Source organism: Rhinolophus sinicus, chromosome 15 (assembly GCF_057876585.1).
Source record: "Rhinolophus sinicus isolate RSI-liver-muscle chromosome 15, RSI-T2T, whole genome shotgun sequence".
Taxonomy (NCBI): domain Eukaryota; kingdom Metazoa; phylum Chordata; class Mammalia; order Chiroptera; family Rhinolophidae; genus Rhinolophus; species Rhinolophus sinicus.
Genome location: NC_142515.1, coordinates 83,668,652 through 83,680,020, shown reverse-complemented (window position 1 = coordinate 83,680,020; position 11,369 = coordinate 83,668,652). Strand labels below are relative to the sequence as shown.

Below are 11,369 nucleotides of genomic sequence, written 5' to 3'. Positions count from 1 at the left end.
GGGTCAGGCGTTCAGCAGGCCATGAGGTCAGAGCCACAGGAACAAAGAGGTAGTGTTCCAAGCCTGGCACAGTGGGGACGGGGACACTGTGACCCCACACAGAGTGGCCTTCACCAGCAGCACAGCAGAGCCCAGGCCAGGCCAGGGGGTGGACTAGGTTTCGGGTCTGATGTGTGAGGCCTTGGGAAAGGGCAGAGTCAGAGACAGAGATTGAGAGAAACATAAAGAAAGATGGAAGAGTTGGTTGGAGACAGGGACAAACCCATGGCCCCCTCTCAGTGATCATAAGACTTCCCACCCCAGGAGATTCTATCATGTGCCCCATTTCACAGATGGTGAAACTGAGCCCAGAGGCGCCTTGACCACTTGAGGCCTGGGCTGGAGATGAGATGAATTCAAACCCTGAGACAGCCCTCCAGTAGGGCCATGATTTGCCTCTTCAGGAATAAGGCCCCTGCCCCAGGACTACCCCCCACCTCCCACCTCACAAAGGTTGGGTTGGGAGGCCAGGCTTCAGCTTCCCTAGCTGCACAATGAGCTGTAGTGAGGATAAGGACATTGTGGATGCTGCCACTAGAGAGCCAGTCTGATAGTCACTGTTTTGGGAGCCCCCCTCAGTGGCCTCTGCTCTTGTCACACCTCTTTCCCATCCCCCCCAACATCAGAGCAGCTGCTGGAAAAACACTGAAGGAGGGAGAGAGGTAGGGGGGTGTCTCCCTGAGCTAGACATAGATGCCCCCGTCTCCTTGAGGTCAGGGTTGGGTGCAGGGAAGGGCAGAGTCTGGGGGTGTTCCAAAGGGCAGCAGGGAGGGTTGCCCAGAGAAAGGAGCTTTTGATTTATGGAATTACAAGGCTTTCCTGTCGGAAGGCACAGCAGAGGCAAAAGTCAGGGAACATGCTTTGGAGAACACCAAGATGAACATGGCAGAGCTTGGGCTCTGAGAGCAAGATGAAGGTGGTGAGGTGGGTCAGAGCCTTGAGTGCCAGGTGAAGGGCTGGGCTTTCATCCAAGGGCACGGGGGAGCTGTGGTGGGTGTGTGGGCAGGACCCCAGCCACACATGAGGTGGTGTTTCTACTCTTATCAAAATCATAGTCCAAGGCTCACCCTGAGGTTCATCCTGCAGCGGACCTACCCTGTGCAAAGTCTTTGCACACCGACCTCCCTTGCCCCGCCTGCTGCCTATGCCAGGAAGCCCCGCTGGGGCCCTTTTTGGCTCCTCCCAGCTGACCTAGAAGCACAGCCGGGATACACCCTCAGAGCTGCCCCATTTTCAGATGCCCAACAAACTGGGGGGAGGGGGAGTCAGGAAGGATCGGGTTACAGGGCCCCCCCCCCTCTGGAAATCGGAAATCGGAAATGGTGACAGGAGGAACCACAGAACTTCCCCACCCCCTCCGCCTCCGTTTTCTTCCCCAGGAGAGGGAACTTCAGTCTGAGGGCTAAGCTTACTTATCTCTGTGTGGGCAAGAAACCCTGGTGGTCCTGAGGAACATCTGAGGAGGATGTTAAAGGATGAGTAAGAGTTTGCAAGGAGAAAATCTATTCGTTTATTTAACAAACATTAATAGTAAGAACATATTTTATTCATTCAACCAGGACTTTCTGATGCCTGCAGAGAATCATTTTAGGACATTTTAAAGAATACATAGGTTACCAAGGAAAAAATTCATTCATTCTTTCAACAATCACACTCCTTTATGCCCCTTATGGAGACATCTGAGGAGAGTTTTGATAAATGTGTAGAAGTTCACAAGAAAGAAACCTATTTATTCCTTCAATAAAAGTTTTCTGATGCTTCTCAAAGAGAATATGAAGTGGATTTTGAAGGATCCATAGGATTTTGAAGGATCCACCATGGAAAAATTGCATTCATTCAGTCATTCAGTCAGTCAATAGTGCTCCCTGTTGCCCATTGAAGGGATCATTTTGGAAGGAAGTCTCCAGATGAAGCAGAGGCATTTGAGACCTCTCTAGTTACTCCCCTTTCAGTAGCTCTCCATTTGCCCAGCCCAACTACCTCTGATACAGAGAACCTCTCTTTTCCCCAGATTCCAGCCAAAGTCCCAGGGAAGACTCTGATTGGCTGAGCTTGAGTCACATGTTCACCTTGAACCAATCACGGTGGCTGAGATGAATAAAATCTCTAGGTCACATGTCCACCCCAGTCTGGACTACAGGAAACCTTTTAGGCAGAACTAGCCAGAGACAGAATATTTGGTCATTATAGAGCTTCCCATCACCTGGAGTATGCAAGCCACAATCTGAAGTCCGGTTAGTGTAGAGTCACCAGATAAAACACAGGATACCTAGTTAAGTTAGAAATTCAGATAAATAACACGTACATTTTTAGCACAACTGTTTCCCAAGTATTGCACAGGACATATACAGAAAAATTATTCATTGTTTATCTAAAATTAAATTTAACTGGTGGCTGTATTAGCTAGCTAGGGCTGACATAACAAAGTTTCAAAGACTAAGTCGCTTCAACAAAGAGATTTATTTTCTTATAGTTCTGAAGGCTGGAAGTCCAAGATCAAGGTGTTGGCAGGTCTGTTTTCGTCTGGAGTCTCTCTCCGTGGCTTGTAGACATCTGTCTTCTCCCTGTGTCTTTATATGGTCGTCCCTCTGTGCATGTCTGTATCCTAATATCCTCTTCTTATAAAGACACCAGTCATGTTGGATTAGGATACACCCGCATGACCTCATTTTACTTTGATTACCTCTTTAAAGTTCCTGTCTCCAAATACAGTCACATTCTGAGGTCCTTTGGATGAGGATTTCAACATATGAATTTTGGGGGAACACAATTCAGCCCATAACAGAGGCTGTTTTGGAAAACACACTGGTTGTTCTTGAAAAAGTTAAAAAAAAATAGAGTTACCACACAACCCAGGAATTCACTCCTAGGTATATGCCCAGGAGAATGGAAAGCAATATACCCACTACAACTTGTATATGAATGTTTATAGCAGCCAAAACAGCCAAACTAGTCACAACAGCCAAAAAGTGGAAACAACCCAAATGTCCATTAACAGATGAATGCATAAAGAAGTGGTACCTCTATACAGGAATATTATTTGGCGATAAAAAGGAATGAAGTGCTGGCACTTACTACAATGCAGATGACTCTTGAAAACATTATGCTAAGTAAAAGGAGCCAGACACAAAAGGTCACATGTTCTATGATCCCATTTATATGAAATGTCCAGATCAGGCAAATCCATAGAGACAGAAAGCAGATTGGTGGTTGCCAGGGGTTGAGGGAGGGGAAATGGGAAGTGACTGCTCATGGGTACAGAGTTTCTTTTGGGGATGATGAAAATGTTCTGGAATTAGTGATGATGGTTGCGCAACTCTGTGAATATGCTAAAAACCACTGAACTGTACACTTTAAAAGAATTTTATGTATGTGAATTTTATGTCAATTTAAAAATGTTTATGAGAAAAACAAGTTTTACCTGGCACTCTTGTGCTCAATCTGGTCACAGTAACTTGGTGGGAACTACAGGACCTCACAGGCAATTGGAGGGATGACTTTCCCTAGGGACCCCTCCAGCCTGACAGCATGCTCTAACCTCCAGGTCCAACAATGGTGTAGCTGAAGGAATCTGCAGCTGCAGAGATAGTGGGAGTCCCAGCGAAAGAGAATGTGGGTGCCAGCTTGGGACTTTGGGCTTCTCCCAGCCTCAGTTTCCCTTCTGCAAAGTGGGGCTGAACGATTATCATCAGATACCTATGGAAGGTGGTCCTCATGAGGCACTTAGCCAGATACACAATTGGCACTCAGCAAAGGCAGCCATCCTCGAAAAAGAAACTGGCAACTACAGTGGTTGCTTGTTCTTATATAAATACGTAACATTTTACTGGGTCTGGGCTCAGGATTAGGGTAAAGCAAGTGAGGCAGGGTCCTGTCTTTATTTAAAATGTTTATGTTTAGTAGATCATGCATTCTTGCATTAGTTTTGATTTTTAAAACTATTGTGTTAAAGTGTTATTTATCTTGATTACTGAGTTTGGTCGGGGGCACTTAAATTTTTCACGAAAGTGCGTCCCTCACTCACTTCACCCGAGAACCGGCCTTGTTGTGTGTCCTGGACATATAAATTAACCTCTCTGAGCCTCAGTTCCTTCATCTGCAAAATGGGGATGATAATGCTCCCTTCCTTCTTAGAGGATTCATTTAAAAATGTTTACTTCTAGGCTTCGGAGGGGTTGGGGCGGGGCCTGGAAGGGCGGGGCTGGATCGCCCAATTGGGGCGGGGCCTTCCAGGAGGGCTCCCGGGAGGGGCGGGTCAGGTCGCATCAGCTGACTGGATTGGCCAATGGTGGTGCCTGGCATGCTGGGGCGGGGCCGGGGCGGGGCCGGGGCAGGGCCGGCGGCAAGGAATAGCGGGCCATGGACGAGCCGAGCCTCCTGCGGCGCCGCGGGCTCCAGGTGAGGCCCCTGCAAGGGCGCAGCATAGTTGACCTGGCCTGAGGGTGGGGGGCGGGGCCTCGGTGTGCCAGGGGAAACTGAAGCAGAGGGGCGGGCGCTCTTCGGGCGCTCCCTATTGCCCAACCGCTTCTCAAAGTGCTTTTCTTCTGGTGGGAAGGAGGTATGCCCCGTTTGACATATGGGGACACTGAGGCTGCAAGCGCTAGCGTGAGAGAAAGAGGCTGAGGGTTTCACCTTCCCTACCAGCTGCTCTAATCATAATATGAGCAGCCCTTGAGCGCTCACCATATGTTCACCATATGTATTAATCCCATTAGAGTGATACACTAATATTAATTAATGGGTAGTAAAATCTGCCTCGTGCCTTCGCTGCACCACTGCGCCCCTGCCTCAGCTCATCCCTAAAGCGAGCCGGGGAGGTTGGGGCTGTCCAGGCGCCCATTTGTCAGATGAGGGAACTGGTCCGGGAAAGTCACTAAACCGAGGTCGCCCAGCGGGGATTTAACCCAGTGTCTTTAACTAGCTGTCTCAGGGCACCTGCCACTGGTCACTGCCTATGTGGGAGGCGGGCGGCTGGAGGCACCTTTGCTTCCCCGGGCCTCAGTTTCACCATGCGCTCTTAGGGCGCCCCTTTTCTAACTCTGGCTGGTGTTCAGGAAGCTGCGCAGAGGTCGACGTTCCAACCCATGCAGGGGCCTTGTGACCCCCGACTGTAACTCCTTTGACCACTCTGGTAATTAAGAGGATCTAGCCATTTCCCTCTGGGGCTGAGACCACACCCTCACGAAGCCACCAGGTTGCAGTTGGGAAACCTGGAATTTGTCATTGACCCAATAAACATTTATTGAGTGCCAGCTGTGTGCCTGGCTCTGCAGAGGCAGCGGGGTGTTCCCCACCCACTTGAGCCCTCCTTCTAGACCTCCCAGTGGTCAGCTCAGAGGGAAGCTCAGGCACACCTGGAGAGTGCGAGGGAACCAAGCCTTGGGGAAGAGGAGGCAGCGGCTGGTGGTGGGCAGGGGGTAGGTATTTGGAGAAATGAAAGAGGCTGAGGGCAATTAGAACCTAGAAAGGACCGAGGGAAGAGGGTGCTGAGGCTGGCCAGAGACGGGGAAGACGGGTCTTGAACCCTGGCTGCTGTGGAACTGCGAACTCTGCCAAAGGTGATGGGAGTGTGTGTGTGTGTGTGTGTGTGTGTGTGTGTGTGTGTGTGTGTGGTGTTGGGGGCATTCAGGGAGGGCTCCAGCAGAGCTGCAGGGCAGAGATGCCTGAGAGCGTGGCAGGGGATGGGGGCGGAAGGGGAGCCTGGGGATGGAGGCGGAAGGGGAGCCTAAAGGAGGGGATGGGGCAGGGCTGGTGAGCCGTGGGGTGTTGTGAAGGGACAGACCCCGCCTGAAGCCCTGTTAAGACTCCAGCCGCCTCGCCCGCGGCCTCTTAAAATAGAGAAACCGCCTTTGGGTAGGCGAGTGGGGGCGCTGCTGATGTCAGAAGTGGGGATCTGTTCCAGGGGAAGAAGGCACCCATTCCCTGATGATGCCCATGTTACAAAACGGGAAACTGAGTCTCAGAGCAGCATAGCCACTGTCCAGGTGTCACAGCGTGTAGGTGATAGAACCGGGATTTGAATCCAGGCACGTTTTGCTTTCCTTCCAGAGCAACACTGCCCTGACAGGCCGCCATCCAGGGAGGTGGAGGGATGAGGAGGGATAGCCCACATGCGTGAAAGCACAGCATGTGCAAAAAGGCCCAGAGACATGAAACTATATGTGTTTTATGAGGAAACTAGAAGCCATTTCTTAGTGCTAGAGCTGAGTGTGTGAGAGGGGACTGTTTCCAATGCCTTCAACACCGATTTTGAAGAGGTTATACCTCCCTGGAGTGATTGGGAGCTATGGAAGGTGCTGGAGTAAGGGAGGAATGCCCAGGTCTGAGATCTTGAAAGACTCCTCTGGAGATGGTGGGGGGCCAAAGGGGGAACCAGAAGCCAGGGTGACACCTGGAGCAAAAGATCGAATAGGAGACAATGGAAATAATAATGAAATAATAGTAGAATTAGAAATAACTGCTCACATTAACGGGCCCCACACATGTTAAGCACTGTACATTCGTTTAATTCTCCTAAGAGATCGAGAGATCAGTGCTGTTACTAACCTGATTTTTTCAGAGGGGAAACTGAGGCTCAAGAGGGTAAGTAACAGCCTGGAAGTCAGAGAGTTGGAATTCTAACCAGTCTGGCACCTGAGGGTGCAAAGATTTTAAGGGCCTCAGTTTGGGGCATCAGCCACAGACTCCCTTACCTGGGGCGGGGCCGGGGCGGGGCCGGGGCAGGGCCGGCGGCCTGGGGTACCAGTTAATCGTGCTGGGAACACCCCAGCCAATCAGGTAGCAGCCTGCTGATCAGAGCCAATCAGATGTCCTGGAGGTTGATCTTTGCCAAAGGCCAAAGAGTCAATTCATAAAATCTTGGGGAAGCTAGGGGACTCAAGTCAGGTGCTGATTGCCCAGCCCACACAATAATATCCTGGCCAATCTGATTGTGGCAATGTATGGCATGCGATTGGCTGTGGGCTGGGAGGTGGTAAACAGGACTGGCCTGGCCCACTGGTCACCAGTTTGCCAGCCACCAGTTTGTGGGCCACCAGTTTGGATTGGCTGTGGGTCAGGGAAAGAGGTGAGACTGGTCCTTCCTGGTTTGGGTTAAGCTCCGTCTTCTGTGTAGCATTTATAGGAGCCAGTTAACATGAGCTTTTATTATTAACCACGACTATTACTATTATTTTATCATTATTTTCATCACTTCCCACTTGGAAACCACAGAATTTTAAAACACCAGAGCATCTGGGGTACAGAAGGTGGCAAGAACCTGTGTCTGGACTTTGTCTCTGTTGCTGCTAACGAGACTCCCTGGAAGGTCCAACCTGCTTCCTTATGGCCCAGTTCCACTTATTCTCCACCAGTAACCCTTGAGCTTGTGCCATATGGTGCCTGTTGACATGTCTCCCAATTTGCCCCAGCTGAGAAATTTCCAGGGGGCTTGGTGCCCACTGGGCTGAGTCCCATCTCCAACCAACTGTTTCCCATTGGCCTGCTGGCCCAGCCTGATGCCCTTTTCCAGCCCCTTCTTTCCCTCTGGGTCCCCTCTAATGACTCAGTATGGGAATTATGCCCTGCTCTGTCTCCTCCAGACTGGGGGTTCCTCAAGGTGCAGCTGAGGCTTCTGGTGGGGAGGCATCATTGCCAAACCCAGCAAAGCATCAAAGAGGATGCTGTAAATATTATCTTTAAAGGGCGGTTCTAGGGGATCAGGGTCCCCTCCTACGCTCGCCTAGGTGGGAGCCATTCTCTGGGGAACAGCCAGCAAAGAGGGGCCTGAGGGTAGAAGCAGATGGTGCAGGGAGCACAGAGTCCGGGGGCGGTGCCGGGAGAGTTCCATGTAGGCCTGGTCTTACACAGACCCTTTGCAAGAAGGAGGCGAGGGCACGGCCCATCTTCCCTCATCTCTCTCTGCCACTTTACGTCATTTTGTATTTTGGAAGCAAGTTAATATTTGTGGTTAAATTGGTGGTTATTATTAACCTCACAGAATTATTGTTGTGGCTCTGATTTACAGAAGCTGCCCCTGAGCTTGCTCCTTGATTCCTCCCAGGACCCTATGTAACTGGGCCATTTGCCAAATAAGGAAACTGAGGCACAGAGGGGTGAAGTCGCTTGGCAGGGGTCACACAGACCAGATTGGGGGTAGCCGGACTGGGAATCCAGTATTCTCGGGGCTTTGGAAGAAAATGGCTGGGATGGGGAAGCGGGTGTGTGCAGCTGGTACCCTTGGTTCAGAACCCAGCTCCTCCCTGTTTCTCCGGTTAGTAGAAGTTGGGAGTGGGGAGCTGGCATAAGATCCCATTTCAGTTGGAGGGGGCAGAAGGAGACCCTAATGGAGATGGTGGTGATTGCTGGCTGTATGACCGCTTGCCCTGAATAGTAGTGAGTTCTCTGTTCCCAGATGTATTTAAGCAGAGGAAGACCTCAGGGTGACAGGTCAACCTTCTCCCACCTTTAATGGCTCAGTTTCCTGAGCTCAAGGTAGCTGGGGTATCCTGGGGGTGACACCGCACCCCAACAGACTCTCTTCTCCCCCTACGGACTACCCTGCCAACCTTTCCCTTGGGGTTGTCCCGCGCCCGGCAACTTCCGGCCCCCTCCAATTGGCTGCGGGGGCTGGTGATGTCACTGGTTACCATGGCAAACGCCCGGCTCTGGATGTGGGCAGCCCGGAGCCCACCTAGATAAAAATAGTCGTGTGTCCTCCACGCGACCGCCTCTGCGGGCGCGCACGCGTGTGTGTGTGTGTGTGTGTGTGTGTGTGTGTGTGTGTGTGTGTGTGTTAGGGGGCGGGTGTCCAGAAATTTGGATTCTCAGCCTTCTCCCCGCCAGGAGGCGTTAGCGATCGGCTTCTCTCCGAACCTCAGTTTCCCCGCCTGCGAAAAACGGACCTTGCTCCTGGAGCGCAGTAGGCGACTCAGTAAATGTAAAATTTGCCAGGTGTTCTGATAGTCCGCGGAGGCCCTTGCTGAGCGCAACAATAACAACAATAATAATAATGGCTGATCATTATTACCGTGGAAAACCTCCTGATCTCCAAAGTACAGACCAGAGAACATAAGCAGACGGAGTTCAAGTCACTTGCTCAACGTCCCATAGCCAGGAAGGAACAGATAATAGATCTGGACCCAAGTCTGAGTGTCCACAGATTCTAAACTTGTGCTACACAGCCTTTTGAGAATTTAAAATCCCTCTTGGGTGAGCCACATTTGAGGGTGGACTCTGGGGTCATAGTGGACCCCACGCACAGAGCTTTTTTGACTTGCATGCAAGGGCACCCAGGTTTGGGCAGGTCAGCTTGCTGAGCTCTGAAAGGGTCTTCAATAGGGAGTCACTAGTCACTCTCCCCACCAGTGCCCAGAACCTAAACCTGCATAGGCTCTGTGGAGGATGAGGGGGGAATGGCTTTCAGATCTGGAAGGGGCAGAGTGAGGTTGACTCAGGAATCTCTCTTTCCTCAACAGATTATTAGTATTTAGCCACTATTGACATGCTTCTTTATACATATAACTAATTTGTTGTTTTAAATAATGAAGTTATTTTTAATGCAAGTAGGTTATAAGCTGGGCAGGGAGATAGATTGGGAGTCTGGGAGGGCTTCCAGGAAGAAGGGCTGCTTGAGCTGAGACCTGAGGGATGAGCTGCAATTAACTAGCACCAGAGGAGAAGGAGGGTGGGCCTGGCAGAGAACACAACTGGTGCAAAGATCCTGAGGCAGAGCTGAGCCTAGTGTGTGGGGCAAGCGGACAGAAGGCATCTGTTGGAGCAGGGTGAGCATGGGGCCGATATGGAGGTGAGGTGGGTGGAGGGCCAGGGATGAGAAGGATTTGTCTCCCTGGAAATGACCCTTGTTTTCATCTCATTTCAGAAAGAGCTGAGCCTGCCGCGCCGTGGTCGTGGGTGAGTTCACCTGGGGCTGGTGGGCTGGGTGGGGCCCTGTGGTCCTGGGCATGGATATTTCAGCACCAGCCTCCGAATTGTGAATTTTTTCAATAACTACAACAAAGCTTCTCACCATGATCCTGTCCCTGGTGTTTGCAAAGTGCTTCATAAGTGCCTCACTTGGCCTTACCAGAGGATGGGAGGCGCAAGCCAGTTTGCAAATAAGGAAACTGAAGTGCAAAGGGGTTGCCTCACTGGTTCAAGGGCAAGCATCTCAGAAGGGGACAAACTTCTCTGGCATCCAGAGGCTAGACTCTAGAATTCCAACTTAGTAGTATGGAAGCAGCTTGCATGCTTCCCATGACAGGGAGCTCACTGTCTTTCAGTGAACCTGGGTAGAAAATTGTATCCTTCAGGGTCACATACATGTTCCTATAGGTTGGCATTTTGGGATTCCCTGAAGGTTCAAAGAACATTTTATTCAGTGCCTTTCTAGTTATCAGATGGGGAAAACTAAAGCCCAGCGGGGGCGTAGGGTTTTGCCTTGTGCTGGTGGTCTGGAGGTAGGTAAGTGCAGACACTCCCTCTTGGGGGTTGTGTTTGCCTGAGTTGGGGGTGCAAATTTCTTGCCCCTCAGTGAAATCGCTCACTCAACAAGCTGTTTTTTGAGTACCTACTGTGTGCCAGGTCCTGTTCCAGACACAGAGGACACAGGGACAAGTCATTGCTATACCCTGCCCACAGAGCTCAAACTCTCTTGGGGAAAGTGATGGTGAAGTGATGTTATGAGAGATGAAATAGAGACAGATGGCTGGGGGCAGCTTTAGCTCTGAAGATGTGGGCCTCTTGGAGATATTTGAGTCGAGATCTGGAACAGGAGTAAGAGACCAGGGGTAATATCTAAGGGGAACAGCATTCCAGGCAGAGGGAACAGCATGCGCAAAGGTCTTGAGGTGCGAACCAGCTTGGCATTGGAAGAACAGTTTGGAGAAGGGTAGGTGGAGTGAGTGAGCACAAGGGAGGTAGAGGGAGAGGAGCAAGGGGAGGTCCTGGGAGTTGGATGAGAGTTTGAAATCTGATGGTGGGGTATCGGGACAGAGTGACCCCCAAGCCCCGACCATCTGCTGTGTTTGCACTGAGGATAGTGCAGCTGGTGGGGAGGTGTTTGAAGGCCCTGGTAGGGGCGGGGGCTCGGACATTGCCCAGTGGGCACTGTCCCCGACCTTTGCCCAGGCTGGGGGAGGCGTGATGGACAGTGAATCAGTCAACCACGGGGAGGGCAAAGTTCTGGGCCATGGGGCAGGACAGGGACAAAGACTCCCTGAGGGTTGTCTAGTCTCCGCCAGCTGCAGTGTGCCCGACTCGGTATACCTGAGGTTTCAAGCGGGTCAGAGCCACGACCCCAGTCCTTCGGAATCTGGGCTGGAGGGAGGGTGGGGTTCGGGGTGCCCTGTGTG

General features: G+C 51.3%; 1 protein-coding gene across 8 annotated transcripts in view; it reads left to right on the top strand.

Moving 5' to 3' along the window:
- The first annotated feature begins 4,333 nt into the window (after positions 1–4,333).
- The window catches only part of MAST3 (microtubule associated serine/threonine kinase 3), a 36,097-nt gene continuing 29,061 nt past the window's right edge, over positions 4,334–11,369 (top strand). For 4 of the 8 annotated variants that reach the window (XM_074337889.2, XM_074337888.2, XM_019736809.3 and 1 more), the window contains exons 1-2: positions 4,334–4,437; positions 9,899–9,930. In XM_074337889.2, the coding sequence (XP_074193990.2) occupies positions 4,399–4,437; positions 9,899–9,930 (71 nt within the window). In that variant the 5' untranslated portion in view covers positions 4,334–4,398. The remainder of the gene's footprint in view (positions 4,438–9,898; positions 9,931–11,369) is intronic. The other 4 variants (XM_074337886.2, XM_074337884.2, XM_074337893.2 and 1 more) reach the window with 1 other exon arrangement.